The sequence below is a fragment of the Dipodomys ordii genome, unplaced genomic scaffold (genome assembly GCF_000151885.1).
Source record: "Dipodomys ordii isolate 6190 unplaced genomic scaffold, Dord_2.0 Scaffold113, whole genome shotgun sequence".
In the NCBI taxonomy this organism is placed as follows: domain Eukaryota; kingdom Metazoa; phylum Chordata; class Mammalia; order Rodentia; family Heteromyidae; genus Dipodomys; species Dipodomys ordii.
In genome coordinates, this window is record NW_012267329.1 from 1,317,708 (window position 1) to 1,334,974 (window position 17,267).

Below are 17,267 nucleotides of genomic sequence, written 5' to 3' on the forward strand. Positions count from 1 at the left end.
GCTACCATCTGCACCCACAATGAGGAAACAGAGGCAGGCCCATGTTGCCCAGCTAGTGGGTGGTAAAGCTGGATTCCATCTCAAATATACTAGGCCCTTACTTCCCATCCAGCCCTCAGCTGGGCATGCTATGTTTCTGATGTCATTCATCTTCATAGTGGACCGTGAAGGAGGAGGTGGGTGCGGCATAAACTTTAGTGGAAACAGGTACAAAATAAAGCTGGAGGTTCAGCTGGGGCATTCTGGGAGATAACAGGGGCTCGGCGGGGATAATAGTTTTCCTTTGCTTCCAATAAAGCCTGTGTCCCTAGAGACCTTAGACGGCTATGACACCACCCTTATTTATGGGGCCCCTTGGCCCTTATAGCAAGTGCCCAGGCTCCCCTGCCAACCTGAGGTGGGCCATGACCTTCACCTGGGCATGACGGAGCCGAGCCTGGCAGCTCTGCCTCCTACAAACATCAAGAGACAAGAACCAGCTTTGAATTTCACCTCGGGCTCGAGACATGGTGCCCATTTCCCAGATGACCCCTACAGTAACCATATGACTGAGCCCTGTCCATGTTCCATATGTCCTGAGCTGTCTCCTTTCTGGGTGCTGGCCTAGTTTCCAGCCACCCCCCCACACACACATACACCTGACAAGCTGGCCTCCAGAGCACACCCTCACTCAACTGCTCCCTACCACCTATTCTTTGAGGCCCTGAGCTCCGCAAACCACAGTAAGCCCCTCTTCCTCCCCCCTCCCAAGCCCTCAGATTCCCAGCAGCAAGAAGAGAACTGGGCTGGGCCAGGAGACGCACTCCCCTGCCCCCTCACATTTTCATAGCCAGGAGCAGGGACACTGGCTGGTGCCCGCCAGCACAGTGGGGCATCGTATTTTATGTTCCTGCCAGCACATTTTTCTAGGTCAATGTCAGATCAGGGAAATCCAATACGGCATGTCCCAATGTTTTATTTGAAAATAGAGAAGTTGCTTTCCAAAATAAATAGTGTTTACAAGCAAGGTCTGGAAAAGCTTCTATCAATAATGGATTTGGGCTGAAGAGGACAGGCACTTCCTGCCATGACTATTAGCAACCCCAGTTTCAGCCTTGAAGAGGGTGGCTTAAGGGAGAACATTTGCACATTGTTCTGTGTGTGTGTGTGTGCGCGCACGCGCGCGCACGCCCATGCGTATTTGCACATATCCTCAAGGGCATGGTTGGCACAAATATGTAAACTGGAGAGTTGTGCACATGTATGCTGCGTGTTTGTGTTGTGCAGGCCTGTGCACATATGTCCTCTCTTGGTCCTCTCTCTTTCACAGGCACTAGCCCCACTTCCCTGGCACGGTGGTCTCAGCCCTCATACTATTCTGTGTGTTGACCAGTGGCAGCGCTGCAGTCTAATGACTGACTGTGGCATGCATGTCCTTTGTTTCCTCTCGCTGCCCACCTGTGCCTTCTCTCCAGTCTGATGTGACCTTCTGGCACAGGCCAATTGAGTCTGTTTCTGCCTTGGAGTTGGGACCCAGTTGAGCTCAGGGTGAATTAACAGATCTGTGAGTGGCTCCTGTGCCATTCTGGTGTCAGCATTTATTGCCAGTCCCCCTCACAGACCTTCCCCCATGCACTGCCTCTTTCCCAGCTTAGTTCCCCACTTACCTGGTAATCACCTACCTCAAGATCAACTCCAGCATCTTAGCCCAGCTTCCAAACTTTTCCCTGTGCAAACTTAGAAGAGCTACCCTTTCCTGAATTAGTTCAGGCCCCTCCCTGCTGCCAATCTTCTCTGATCATGTGGGCCCTCTGCCTAACACATCCAACTGGTATTTTCCTCTCATTGCCTCTGCAGCTCATACCCCAGGCAGCCTTCAGACCTGGTCTAGTCCCCCCACTGCTCTGAGGCCTTCTCAGACAAACCTCATCAACTCAGAGTCCCCACATCTCTGGCTCACATACTGCCTGGGAGTGATTTCATCTGTCCAATGGTTCCCCTGTCTCCCCCTCAACTAGACTACGGTGTTTTTCCAGGTGAGAATCAAGCCTGGTGCTCCCCACCCAGACCGGCACCAGACATCTTACAGTCTTGTATTACTGGGCTTGTGAAAGATGGGGTTTAGGGGAGTCAAGAAATCTCTGGAATTTGAATGGGAACCTTCTTCTTGCCAAAGGCCATTTGGATATTATATCATCATTCTTGGGCCATAGAAAATTTAGCAATACAGGAAGATGGTCAAAGGCAGCCAGTGAGAAGTTTATGAGAGGTAGAGGTATCTGTCCATTTGCTTAGTTCCATTAGCCATTGCTCACTAGATGGCCACACAAGGCTAGTAACTACCATACAGAATACTACAGGAGTATCTATCACTGGAAATTCTCCTGGGCAGCACTAACTCTGAGCTGGGTCGAAAAACATCCGGGCCACAGGCAATATGAAATCACTTGGTACATTAGAAGCTTTCCTTCCCTTCACCGTGAAGGACCTGCTCCCAAACACAGCTGGAGAGCTCCTGACCACATCTGTAGATCAGGATTACAGCCAAGAGCCATCAGTGCTTACATGATCATACTCTTTTAATAAATTCTTTTTCTGCCCAGCAGGTACCATTTAAGTAAACAACCTGTCAAAGTCTGATTTGTAGCACCGAAATACAGTTAGCCTCTCTGATGGTATTCCATAGGTCTTAATTATCTGCACACCAGTAAGTAGAACCTAGCATATAACAAAGTACATGCTTTAAAATCTCTGCTTAAGTTGGTTTCCTAATGTAATGACACAGGACAAATAAGTAGTATATGTAATTCACATCATTAATTCACTGTTTTTCACCTTAAGGACTGACTCACTAAGATCCTCAGTTACTTCCAACCCAGAGTATCAGTGAACCACCATTGGAAAGAACAGGGCACTCAGCTTGGGCTGAGTCCCTGTTAGGTGTGTTATTGTTCTGTTCCAACTATGAATTCAAGATGACCATGTTACTCCCACTTAATGGTAAGTAGAAAATGAGACAAAAAGGCAAAAATGCAAGATTATTGGCAAAAGCTACTTCTTTTCCCTTTCTTAGAGCAGTGAGCTGAAATTTGATTCTCTGTGATTCTCAAGAAAACTGAAAGATGAATTGAATATAAGTCCATTGCTGTACACTTACTGAAAAGAGAGATCTCTGGAAAGAAGCCTGGAACATGTGTCTCCAGAGAGGACTGGGCAGTTTGGTAAAGGCCTGCATAGTAACTTTTAGTCTATGCAAGGCTTGCTTCCAACTCAGCACCAAATGCACAGTCTGCCTATCTTGTGGCAGACCCCAGCAGTTTGTGCCAATGCAGGGACAGTAAAGCAAGGCTTGCCTCTCACCAACAGCTCAGAACATACTTCACATATGTCTTTGCTGCCAAGAAGCAGTCACTGGGCAAAGGACTGTACTGTAGGACTTGAGCTAAATTTACCTAGTTTATACCTAGTCACTAGATCAGAGGAAAAGTCAATTATGTACTGAGATCAAGTTTCATGAATGACAGAACTATATCTAAAGCAGACTTAAAATATTCAACATTTAAGCTAAGCCATGCTATAAAGGACACCTCACGATGGAAATGAAAGTCCAGCTGGACCTAGACAGCTTGTCTCCATCAGTGCTCATCCTCCACCAAGCTATTCTTGTTGACAGCCCTTTGGCGCCCCCTCCTGGCCACCTTGCAGATGCCGGTACATACAGTCAGCCAGGAGGCAGGGAGGGCCAGCTATGGTCACTGAGCTCTTCTAGGTTAGCTTCCTTTCATGTATATAAAATATACTCTGCCAGCATTGCTTCTGAAAGGTGTAGGAGAAGCAGCTCAGGGGATGCATAAATCTGGAAAGAATAGAGTCCAGATTTCAGCCCCTAACTCTGTCAGGCTCTGCATTTTCTGGGAAAAAGTAAACCTGATCCCTAGTAGTAGCCACTATGAAAGTGTTTGTGGGGAGCAAGAAAAGGGTGTAAAGGGTGTCTGGTCCTAGATAAGGAGGATTGGATGTGGATGAGGAGAAGGAAATCGTCATGTGTTCAAGGAGGCAAGACTGGTGCTGAGCTGGAAGGTGGTATGCTGGGAAGCCAAGGGCTCAGTGAGGCTGGCAGTGAAGGTGTGTGTGTATGGACAAGGCTGCAGAGGTAGCATATAGCTCACCAAGGCCTCCTTCCTGCAGCCTCCACTTGTCCAGCAGGCCCCAGGGTGAAGCTCATGAGGCTCCTGAGTGTTACTGTTTCTACTGTGGCTGTCTTTGACAGGTTCAGAGCAGATGGCAGATACCACCAAGGGGTATGGAGCAGGTGGCATGGGCCACATGTTTTGGTGGGATACAGGGAGTAGGGAGACCCAAGATAAGAGATGAGAGACTTGCCTCATGGTCAGGCAGCACTCCTCTTGTTTCCAGGCCTCAGTTTCTCCATCAGTGAGCTGATTGGCTGATGGTCTCCACCAGGTTCTGGCTTAACCATCTGGGGCTTACTGAACAGGAAGAGACAGGTGGGGACATCATGCATTAGGGGATGTATTTGCCCAGTGGCAGGAGTGAGGGACTGCTTCTCCAGGGTGCAATGGTATACACGGAGCTGATAGATCTGAGGTTCTCGGTTGGGAGCAGGAGGTCCAGGGGTTATAGGGTTGGGGCCTCTGGATCAGACGCTGTACTCACAATATTCCTCTAGGGCACAAAGAACATAGAAACTGCAATAACCTACCCTTTTCATGCCAATAAATGTTCTACTGATTTAAAAATTCAAGAACTAGTAGGGTGCCAGTGGCTCAATCCTATAATTGTAGTTACTCAAGAGGGTGATATCTGAGGATCACAGTTCAAAGCCAGCCCTGGCAGGAAAGTCTGTGAAACTTTTATCTCCAGTTAGCCACCAAAATGCCAGAAGTGGAGGTGTATCTCAAGTAGTAGAGTTCCAGCCTTAAGCAAAAAGGCTAAGGGACAGCACTCAGGCCCTGTATTCAAATCTTAGTACCAGAAAAAAAAAGTAAGAACTAGCCCTAGTTTAGCACTTATTGATAAAGGTGGAGCTCAGGGTTTGGGTTGGAAACTTTGGTTTACCCCCTCCCCTTTGGTGAGAACATGGGAACAGAACCCCTCCTGCAATCTCTCCTCTTCACTTTCTAAATCTCAACCAGCCAGGAAGATTTTCTTGTCTGCCACAGTACAAGTTAGTCTCTCCCACCAGGGCCTTTATAATCTTTTTGCTGTTGTTGTTTTTACCACTTCCCGCTAAGTGACTATGTGCACTCCCTTCCCTTCTCCTGACCTGTGCTGTTCAGCACCACAGCCACTGGCAACATGCTACAGAGCACTTGTGATGTCAAGAGCCCAAATTGAAATGTAAGTGCAAAAAACCATAGGATTCAGGGCTGGGGAATTGGCTCAGTGGTAGAGTGCTTGCCTCACATGCATGAGGCCCTGGGTTCAATTCCTTACTACCACAGAAGCAGAAAAAAGCCAGAAGTGGTGCTATGGCTTAAGTGGTAGGGCACTAGCCTTTAGCTGAAGAGCTGAGGGACAGTGCCCAGGCCCAGAGTTCAAGCCCCCACCACCGACAAAAAACAAAAAAAACCCCACATAGAATTCCACTAGGTTTAGTATTCTATGAGAAGGAAAAAGAAGATGATCAAATATCTCATTACTGAATTTTATCATTTATTTATTCATATATTTATGATATAGTCTCTCTAGGTAGCCCAGGCTGGCTTCAAACTCTTCAACCTTCTGCCTCAATCTCTCCCAAGTGCTGGGATTATAGGTGTGAATGACAACACCTGACTCTTAATTTTACTTTAATCACATGTTATAACAAGAGAACTGGATGTATTGGATTAAACAAATACTATGAAAATAATTTCATAGTATATGTTGTGCTTCTTTGAATGGGGCTACTAGAAACTTAGACTTTACTTGAGTGGCTTCCATGTGCAGTGAGCATCCTGTTTGCATTGGTCAGAGCTGCAGGGGAGCTGTGAGCTGTGTCAGCTGCTGTGGGATTCCTTGTCACTGCCTCTGGTGGAAAAGTAGGAGAGGGAAGGGACAGCCCCAAGAGGTACCAGGCACCTGCCATCTCATGTCTACCTTCCTGGGACCTTTGCAGTGGTGGCCTTCATGGATCTTAGGAGAATGGCAGCAGATCCTGCTGCCAGCCAGGGAGCTCCCCTCCACCACCAGCACACACTGGTATCAGTGGTCTCCAGGCTGCTTTCCAGATGCAAAATTAAAATCCCTGCCCCTCAGCTCTGGAAAGTGATCCCTGGGACCACAAGGGGACGCTGTTCCCACACCCTCCATCCCCAGCACCTTGACACTCACCCCTCCTCCAACCTTGGGCCTTATCTACATCCAACAAAAATATTTTTCCCTGGACCAGTTGTTGAATTTCTTTCTCAACCTTCAGCTGCCAAAGAGGGTTCGGACTCAAGAATTATCCCTGAAACAGCTAGCAAGTTAGACTCATGGCCAAATCCCCCACTCCACCAGGATTCTCTACCCAGAGACCCTCACTAGCACTACATATGTGCATACATGCAAATGTGCACATGTACACACGGGTGCCCATGTACCAGGCACACATAATCTGCAATCAGAGCAGGGTAGCTCCCAACTACAAATTCACAAAGCAGAGCAAGGTTGGCTCTGCAGATTAGTTAATGGTGGTTTGGTTTTCCTGTTTATGTTTTAGCTGCAGAATTTTTCTTTGTTGGGCTTATTTGTTGTTGTTACATAATGAGACCATAATAAGAAAGTAAGTAAGTACATTCAATAATAAGATATTTGATCTAGTATTCTTTTTTAAAAAAACAGAATGCTAGCGCCTGTGGTGTTTGTTCACATAGTAGCTAATATTTTTTTCTCCCACCTACTTAAGACTGCTATGAATTAGATCTTAAGACTTAAAACAAGAACATTTAGCCAGGTATTATGGTGCACCCTTGTACCCCTGTAATCCCTCTACCTGGGAGTCTGAAGCAGGAAGATCAAGAGTTCTGGGCAGCCTAGGCTACATAGTGAGACCCTATCTTAACCCCCCTCTTCCAGGACAGAAAGACACAGAGAGAGACAGAGACACACCAAGAGACTAAGAAACAGAACATTTCAAAGTGTGACCACTAAAGAGCCAGGCAAAACATAGGCTGCCAGAAAGTTCCATCCACCATCTGCCATTCTGCTGTGAATTAGAGAAGGCACCTTCAGACAGGAGCCTAGGGAAGGAATCCAGAATTGCAGCCGGTTTGGGGTCTAAGGAAGGGTCGCCAAATTGTTTTCAGAGATAGCTGAACCATGTGTAAGCATCTTGAGAGGTAAGAACGGCCTGAAGAGACCTCATGGGGGATGTGTGTGACAGCAGTGTGAGACCCCCGGCCAATGGCCACTAACCATGTCTGTCCCTGACCCCCAAGTCACATGGCCAGTGCTCTGGGCATGGCATGGGAAGCAGCTGAGGATGCTGAGCTTCCATCTTGCCAGCAGGCTACAAGCTCCCACCCATAGAATGCAGAAAGCCATACATGCAGGAAGACAGTCCTAGGCTTTGTCCACAGTGAAGCAGCTGTAGGGTCATTGCCCATATCTAAGAGGGGATTAGACTTAGGGAAGGGGTCACTCATGACCCTTGTTATGGAACAGTAAGGCAGGCCTTATGCATGGGCCTCTGTACCTGGTTCTCTGCGACCTGAGGGAAAGTGGAACCAGGCCTGACTATGACACCAGCAGGTGGCAGTGTACAGGTAAGCAGAGTCAGGGTCAGTGATGGAGGGGAAGGAAGATTCTGGCTAACCAGATCTAATAGATTTCTTGCTGGGCAGATCAGGGGGCTCAGACATCACCTTGGTGGGAGAGGGGTGGACAATATCTCACTCTCATTTCCTCCATCCAAGTTACCCGTTGGCACTGTGTCTGGGAATGTGTCTGCCGTGCCTGCCAAGGACAGAACAGTGTGAGGAAGATGAACACGTGACAGAACCAGGCTGCAGAAGAAGTTGTTTTGCTTCAGCTCTGACAAGGCCTGATGGAACCCAGAACCAGAATGTATTCATTTCTTCCACTGTGGCTGGGCAGGGCTGTGAGCCAGACTGTATTCAATGCCAGCACCACGGAGCTCAACAAAACAGAGCCCAGGACGTCTAGCAAGTCCCAGACACAGATGCAATTATGAGACGACCAGACAAAGGTGACCAATTCAGGACTGGGTGCCACGTCAGCACGTGGAAAGACTCCCAACCCAGAGGGGGAAGCCAGGGAGGAAAAAAGAAGGCACTAGAAAAGAAGCAGAAAAGCCTTTTTTTTTTTTTTTTTTTTTTTTTTACTTTGGAATGCTATTGTGGAAAAACTCCAGGCTTTTCTGTCCTGCCCAGTACTTATTTTTAAATAGTCCTGTTTTTATTTGATTTGCTGTTGGAAGTTACTATAATCCTCACCCAATCTTGCCTCTCAAAGGTGACCTGTGGAAAGTTCTAGAACAACTCTTTCTGCCTCTCTCCCTGTGGTTCATCCCACCTTGCATAACGTTTACTCTTCTTAGTTAAGCAGAACTAGAAACACGAATGCAAAACATCTTAGGTTTTGGAAGAACTGTTAGCTAGGATTCTTTCATGGTGAGTAACATAATCTACTGAACTAGTTTTAGAAGATAAAAGGGGGGTGGGGGTGGGATGAAAGCCCTGCACTGGTGGCTCACACCTGTAATCCTACCTACTCAGGAGGCTGAGATCTGAGGATCCTGGTTCAAAGCCAGAAGTCTGTGAGGTTTTAACTCCAATTAAGCACCAAAAGGCTAGAAGTAGAGCTATGGCTCACATGGTAATTTGCCAACCTTGAGTGGGAAAAGCCTTGAATGTAAGCCTCAGTACTAGATTAAAAGTGGGGAGGAATTATTATAAGGGCAGGAGTTCCTGACAACCTCCAGAAGGCCGGAAGTGGGCACAGGAGAGCTGAGCATCTCAGGATCTGCCTGCTTTCCTCCCGTCCAGCATTTGAAGGCTTGCTTTCTGTCTTTGTCTGTGTCTGTGGGCATGGGGTAAAACCCCTCCAAAGACCACAGCCACAGGCAGGAGGTCCAGCATGTCCAGAACAAGAATGCACTTGGCCTGGTTTGAGCAAGGGCCTGCCCCTGACCCAGTCAGCAACCACAGAGAGGAGGTGCTGCCCAGGCTGCTCTCAATGGATAGAGAAGGCTCCCACAGAAGGGACAGCGGTCCTCATTAAACTCTGAGTCACTTCAGAGGCTTGGGTTAGCCCCCAAGGAAGTCAGACCTGACCTTCAATTCCCCCCAAAAGCATAACTGTCTCTAGAGGCCAGGAGAACGTCACCACATTATCAGTCACCCTCATTTCCCTCCAAGCCCCACCTCCTTCCACAGTGTACATTATAATGTGTATCAAGGCCCATTTCCATTTGCTGTCCAATGATAATTCCATTGTGTGGACAGGTCATGTCAAATTGTCTAGCATTCAGCAGTTGATGGTCACTTGGGTTATTTCTATATTTTAGCTATTGTAAGCAATGCTGCTATGAATGTCCATCTCTGAGCTTCGTTATTGTTTGTTATTTTTTGAGACAGTCTGGTTATGTAGCCCATGTTAATCTCAGAATCATCCTCCTCCTGCTTGTGCCTGGCAAGCTCTGGGATTACAGATGAAAGCTACCTCACTCATCTCCAAGCTTTTTCTTCTTTAACATCATTTGTGTGTGTGTGTGTGTGTGTGTGTGTGTGTATGAGAGAGAGAAAAACAGACAGACAGACAGACAGACTGAGACAGACAGACAGTCAGACAGACACTCCTTTATCTCCAATTTTTGTACAGGTACTTCCATTTCTCTTGGGTAAATACCTAGGAATGGAATTGCTCCCTTACTTGGAAACTATTCCGCCATTTGAAGAACTGTTAGGCTCTACAAAAGTGTGTGCACTATTTTACACCATTTATACTTACAGCATGGGATGAGGATTTCAATTTTTTTTGGAGGGGTGTTGGTCCTGGGGCTTGAACTCTGGGCCTAGGCTCTGCCCCTGAGCTCTTCAGCTCATGGCGAGCACTCTACCACTTGAGCCACAGCGCCACTTCCAGTTTTCTGGTGGTTAATGGGAGATAATAGTCTTACGGACTTTCCTGCCTGAGTTGGCTTTGAACCATGATCCTCAGATTTCAGCCTCCTGAATAGCTAGGATTATAGGCGTGAGCTATTGGCTCCCAACTAGAGGATTTCAATTTTTCCCTATCCTCATCAGCATTTTTGATGACTTTTTGATTCCAAGAGCCATTTCAATTGTTTGCTGAGACAGGATCTTGCTACACAGCCCAGGCTGGCCTTGAATTAATGATCCTTCTGCCTCTACCTCCCAGAGTACTGGGAGTACTTCACTTGGCTCCAGGAGCCTTTATGCAAGGCCTGTGGGTCAGATATTTTCCTCATGGCTTCCCTGGGACTGCTTACCAGAAGCAGGGAGAAATGGTTCCTGGGCTTACTATTCAATGTTAGCATGGGGCTGGCCTGTGTGGTCAGTGCTAGGCCCAGGGCTGGCCTCTGAACCCCCAATGGTGGACAGCCTAACTTTACTGCATGGGGGAAAGGGGATGGTGTAGGGAAAGCTGATAGAAGGGAATGGCCAGGTGCTGCAGAGTGGCGCTCTCAGGTAACTAACACCCAGCATAGAAGAATCTGCCACATGCCAGAAACCCACACATAACACCTGCCATCCTCTTATCAGGCTAAGGTGTGAGCCCAGAGGTCTGTGTTTAGGTGACGCAGCTTAACAGACTCTGGTGGCTTTATTGGCTCATGTGTCTTGTAGCTACCCCCTTTTCATTATTTCTTCTCTAGGGATTTGTTTTTTACATCTCCAACCTGCTCCCCTGACATCTGGTGCAAGTTCATTGGTTTTTTTTAAAGTTGAATAAAGATATTTTATTGGAACTAGGACTGAAATTCTAGTCTGCTATTTATGGCCAAAGTATTTCATGATACAAGGACAAATTAAGAAACACACAGAACCATGTGTGTTCCCATATTGGGAACTTGTTTTTGCTTCATATATACTCTCATAGCATTTATTAAGAATCAAATATGATTCCATGTTTCTTAAAAATGTTAGTCATACATGCCTGGGAGTACAGCTCAGAAGAAGAGTACGTGCAGAGCACACACAAGACAATGGTTCAATTCACAGCTCTACAAAATAAGTAAATCGGGCTGGGAAGGTGGCTCAGTGGTAGAACACTTGCCTTGCATGCATGAGGCCCTGGGTTTGATTCCTCAGCACCACATAAGCAGAAAAAAAAAGCCGGTAGTGGCGCTGTGGCTCAAGTGGTAGAGTGCTAGCCTTGAGCTGAAGAGCTGAGAGACAGCACCCAAGCCCAGAGTTCAGGCCCTACGACTGGACCCCCCCCCAAAAAAAGTAAATAAATATAAAAGAAAAGAAAAGCCAATCATTTAGTAGTTAAATAAATAATGTTGAAGAGCAGGATAAATAGTATCTATTTGAGGTATCTGAATAAAAAGAACATCATACTAAGTATGTCTTCAAAACTAGAATTATTGTTAGCAGTGAATCTAGCAATAGCTCTGTATTTTGTTTTTTATTGTTATTATAAAGGCAATATACAGAAGGATTACAGTTACATAAGTCAGGTAATGAATGCATTTCTTTTTGGATAATGTTTCCCCTTCCTTCGCTCGCTCCCAGTTTTTCCCTCTCATCCCTGCTCACACGTTTGTATAGTTCATTTTACACAGTGTCCAGTGAATACCCCTGCACTTGGTGTTCGAAGAGTGCCATCTCTGTCCAGTGACCTCCAGTTCAAAAACAGATTTAGCAGCTCAGCAGCACCCGCAGATGACTGAGGGAGCCATGGGGCAGATCTTACGCTGATTAAGAGCTTTTGGAAGGAGAGGACACACTCTTGTCTGGGAACAGCTGCCAGCGGAAGTAACTCAGGAGCACAGCCATGTAAGGAGAGCTGTGGGCTGTCGCCAGACTGCGCAGCAGTGAAGGGTGTGACTTTTAACCTCATGTGGATGTTGGAGCAATGTCAGTTGACTCTTCTAGTCTCTTAAAAATGACTCTTCATCACCTGGCTGTGGTTTGGCCTTACTCCAGTGTAAACTGGTACCTCAGAAGAGTATTTAGGGTAGTTCTGATGTGTGACCTTGCTTTTGGTATGAGAAACCTCAAGGACTTTGTCACTAGGAAGGAAGGAAAGAAAAAGAGAGAAAAGAAGGAAGGAAGGAAGGAAAGAAGGAAGAATGAAAGAAGGAAGGAAGGAAGGAAAGAAGGAAGAACGAAAGAAGGAAGGAAGGAAGGAAAAGAAAGAAAAAAGGAAGGAAGGAAGGAAGAGAAAAGAAAGAAAAAAGGAAGGAAGGAAGGAAGGAAGAGAAAAGAAAAGAAAGGAAGACAGGAAGGCAGGAAGGCAGAAAATAAATGATGGATAATTTGGGGGAGAGAACAGTGTTTATATGGTGTTTTTTCTTTCTCTTTCTCTTATTCTTTTCTTTCTTCCTTTGAAGATCTGGCTAATAAACAACCCGTGATTCAATGGGAAAAACATATTTGATATTTGACCCTGATCCCTGGCACAGAAGAGTCTCTTTTGAGTGGTCATGAGATAACTGGTGATTATGACTGAAAGGTAGTTCCTAGTCTATCACCAGAGAAAGGTCAAGGAGGATCAGAGAGCTGGAAATTTCAGCCCCAATCTGGATCTCAGGGAAGAGGAAAAGGGGCTTGACATTGGGTCACTCATCATGGCCAATGATTGTCTCAATCATACCTATGTAATGGGATCTTCTTTAAAAACCCTGGACAGCAGAATTCCAAGAATTACCAAGTGGGTGTGCCAGTCAGCTTTCTGTCATCCTGGTGATAAAATAGTCGATCATCGATTTGGCTCATGGTTTCGGTCCTTGGTCAATTGGTCCCATTAGTTTTGGGCCTGTGGAGAAGCACAGCACCATGGTGCTCTCCTCTTAGTGGCTTCATCCCTTCAAGGCCACACCCCCCATGACCTAACTTCCTTTCCGCTAGGTCCTACTTCTTAAAGGTTCCACTACCTCCTAGTAGAACCACAGGCTGACAACCAAGTCATTGGTATGTGGGCCTTTAGGGGCACATTTAAGAGCCCAAACTGTAGAGCTGAACTCTGTGGTCTTAGGACAAAGGATACAAATACTGAGCAAGTGGTTTGGGGTTTTCCTAAGCACCCAGACAGGACATAGACACTCTGCACACCTGCATCTAGATTGTTCCTGAGTTTTATCCTTTACAATAAGGTGCTATCAGTAGTAAAGCACTTTTCAGGTACTAATAAGAAAAGTACAAAATAGAAATACTAAGCCATTAAAACAAATTATCAAGCCTGAGGATAGAATCACCAGAAGCTTTTTAATTTCTGGCCCTGGGGCTTGAACTCTGAACCTAGATACTATCCCTGAGCTCCTTTTGTTCAAGGCTAGCACTCTACCACTTGAGCCACTGTGCCACACTGGTTTCTTCTGTGATTAACTGGAGATAAGAATATCACAGACTTTCTTGACCAGCTGGCTTCAAACAGTGATCCTCAGATCTCACCCTCCTGAGTAGCTAAGATTCTAGGTGTGAACCACCAGTGCTGGTACATTAGCAGCTTTTATTAAAGCTCATTGTCCCAGTATAGGTGACAGCCTAGCACTTCAAGTGGGATTTGGAGTGGGACTGACCTCTGAACCTAAGGGAGCTGCAAGAATTCCTGGAAGTGAGTATCAAAACCACATGGAATTTCAGGATACCCAGCCAGCATCTGAAGAGTTGGAGAGCTGGTGTTACTGTGGAAATACCACACATTTGGTATCAGAAGTGTTGTGAGCAGAAGCTGCTCACCCTGACTTGCTCAGTGTTCACCATACTCTAAACACTATGCACCTTTCCCACCATTTCATTAATTAATGCAGCAGCATAGCACACAGGTATGGCTGTCTTCCCCATGCCACCAATGTTCAACTCCAGGCAAAGGCTGAGAGATGCCAGGACATGAGGACACCAGATGGAAAGGGTGGGCCAGAAGTGGAATCTCAGCCAGATCTAATGCTGCACTTAGTTTTGAAAAAGGATTTATACTTTTAGGAGAGGAAGAGAAAGGCGTAATGCCTATGTGATCTGATTGTTTAAAATAATATTTATCTAAATGAACTCCGGGAAATAGTCTTTTTTCTTTTTTGCTGTTTTTGTTTTAGTTTCCTTTTGTTCTGTATGTTCATTTATCTGTTTTTAAGAATGTAAGGGGAGGCACAGAAATGGAGGGACAGAATGTGAACAAATGCAACCATGGCACAAACTATATACTATGTTGAAAATGAACTATACAACTTGTGGGTAGGCATGGGAGGGAAAAACTGGGAGAGAGAAAAGGAAGGGGTGACATTGTCCAAAAAGAAATGTACTCTTTACCTGACTTATGTAACGGTAGCCCTTCCGTACGTTACCTTTGTAATAACAATAAAAAATTTAAAGAAAGAAAAACGAATTATGCATTTCTTTCTAGCGTTTTGCCTAGGAAATACATGTTATAGATTTAGCAGGTACAGAAAAGTAGTAAACTGGAGATAGTCCACTGATAGATACCGAGTAACATACCACATATACTGTTTTGTCTTTCTATTTCTATAATAGTATTTTAAAAGTTCAGAGAAGTTCCACCTTTGTGACACACACACACACACACACACACACACACACACATGCAAGTATCTTCCTTTAGTCTGACTGTGGGTGATTGCCTAGAGTTATGTATAATTATTATGTCCAGCTATATTTTAGATCTGACTTCCATAGACGAGAGGGAAAACTCATATAAACATGGGATCCTGTCACTAAATCCTGGAGTTTTAACACTGAGACTAACCCAGGCTGAGCCAATTACAGTGCACATTTTCCTGCCTGAAAGAAGGCAGCATCCTGGGTGATGCTCAGAGCCCAGAGATGACAGGGACTTGGAACTTGGTCTGTAAAATCTTGGAATTGTTACTAGGGAAGCAGGTAAGAGACCCTCAGCCTGAAGCAAACCATGGCAGCCAGTATATAGAAGTCCACTGGTTGAAGGAGGAATCCAAGTCTTACCAAGTTGGGGTCCCCCTGCCTGAGCCATAGCCCTGAGGAATTGAATTCTGGGGCCATGGCTTTGGAAGCCGGTGCAGTCATCAGTATAACTCTGCCTGGAGCCTGGGTGGCACTGCCAGGGAAAGATCCTTAGGAAGGAAGTAGGCCAGTTGTAAAGGCCTAGCCCAAGACTGTAGAAGACCTGGAGCTGAGGCTGGGAGAACACAAGCATTATTAGCTCACAAAAATTCTTTGAAATTATTTTGGAAGTACCTTAAAAAATCTTTAAGAATCAGAAGAGTTACATTTGAAACACTGATTTATGACTTCCTTTAGTTCTGTGACTCTGAGAGTTCATAGAACCTTCTTCCATAGTGGAACATGTCATTCAGGATGACTCGAATCTGTATTCTTAGCCATGGGTATTCATGTTTGGCTCAGAATAAAATCTCTGTGTATGTGTGTGTGTCTCTGTCCCTGTCTCTGTCTCTTTCTCTGTCTCTGTCTGTGTGTCTCTGTATCTGTCTATATCTCTCTGTATGTCTCTCTCTCTCTCTCTCTCTCTCTCTTTCTCTGTGATAGTTTCACTCTATAATCTAGGCTGGCCTCAACTTCACAATCCTCTTGCCCCAGACACCCAAGTACTGGAATTACAGGTATGTACCACACTACATGGCTAATAAACTATCTCATTACTTTTTGAGGTAAGAACTATGTTTTGTATCAACAGTCTCATCTGAGTTACAGCCATTTTTCTAACAATGTTTTTCATCTACTGGCTTTTTGTTATCTCTTATTTTTTTCAACCTTATCTTGCTGAATAAGTTAGGAACCCAGTATTATTTTTTCAGCTGTGTCCTCTGAAATTGTGTTCTGTCTACAGCCTTCTTCTCATGACTCCAAAAGCCTCCACTGACCTCCTTGAGATTGGTTACCAGTTCTTCCTCTTTGGCCTTGTGATTTGAACCTATTCATAAACAGTGGTAAGAGCAAGCTGGAAGAAGCATAGAAAACTTGGAACCCCCTCCCCTGATTTTTCTTTCCATTTTATGTGAGCTCAGATCTCTCTATTACTTGAGCTGGGGTTTGCTTCTTGACTTCTGAAGAGTAAGAAAAGAGGTTCTGAAGGCTTGAACCATTGACCTATTCTACTAGGATCATTACTTGGGAATTTCTTGTTTAGTCCAGAGCTTCATCCAGCAACCTGTGTTTAACACCCACTGCTCCCAGGGGGTCCCCAGTGATTCTGATACTGAAGTTTGAGAATTTCTCATGTAGAAGATGACGGATGCTGGAATGTACTCCTGGCAGGGATGGCAGCCTTCTGGCCAGTGGCTGAATTTCCAAAGCATAACAGCCAAACAGTAAGGGACTATTGTCTTGCAGAGGTAATAAGCAAAATCCTAAGATCCCAAAGGATCGTGGTAGATCCCATGATCAACCCACATTGCTCAAGTTGTGGGAAACAACGGGAGCACTTGGTACAAATGCCTTCATTTGAATTTTCTCATGTTTCATCAGAGAGCTGGGTAGGACTCTTAGCCCAGGAGGGGCTATGGAGAGCTGAGATTCTGAGAGATAAAAAATGCAGCCTAAAATCAAGAATCCTAGCGACAGAACCCAGGAGGGAAAGGAGCATGTTCTGGGGACAGAATGTGTTTATTATGTGAACTTCTGACCCAGCCATCCTGGCAGCTCTGTGCAAGAGGCAGATAAAAGATTTGCCTGTGTCAACAGAAAGAGCTGTCTGCACCGGACACTCCAGAGCCCTTTGTGGTCCCAGCACATTTACTATGGACACTGCCCAGGCCCTGCCTTCCCCAGAGCCTGGCTGAGCTCACACAAAGGGGCTCTGTTCCCTGCTCACTTTGTGATAAAAGGCTCCAAGCCCTGTTGGCCCAGGCGTGGTAATGATGTCCGTGATGACTGCATCTAATGAGCCAGTGCTCTCCAGGGCCTGCTACTAGCCAGGCACTTTGCTGTGTGCTTTGAGGAACTTTCTTGCAAGACTCACAATGATCCCATGGGATAGATTGAGTTCTTCCCTTGCTTGTGGAGATAAGGCTGATGGAGCTCAGGGATGGAGAGTTTTGTTAAGGTCACATGGGATGAGTGATGAAGGACAAGCTCAAACTCAGGGTCTCTGATTTTACAATTAATTAGAGCACTCCCAACAATGATCTTTTCCTCCTCCTC

The 17,267-nt window shown here is 45.8% G+C and overlaps 1 protein-coding gene across 1 annotated transcript in view; it reads left to right on the forward strand.

Moving 5' to 3' along the window:
- The first annotated feature begins 3,572 nt into the window (after positions 1-3,572).
- Dkk3 (dickkopf WNT signaling pathway inhibitor 3) overlaps positions 3,573-17,267 on the forward strand; it is a 54,529-nt gene continuing 40,834 nt past the window's right edge. Inside the window, exons 1-3 of the mRNA XM_013028673.1 lie at positions 3,573-3,690; positions 4,250-4,313; positions 7,630-7,730. Of these exons, the coding sequence (XP_012884127.1) occupies positions 3,573-3,690; positions 4,250-4,313; positions 7,630-7,730 (283 nt within the window). The remainder of the gene's footprint in view (positions 3,691-4,249; positions 4,314-7,629; positions 7,731-17,267) is intronic.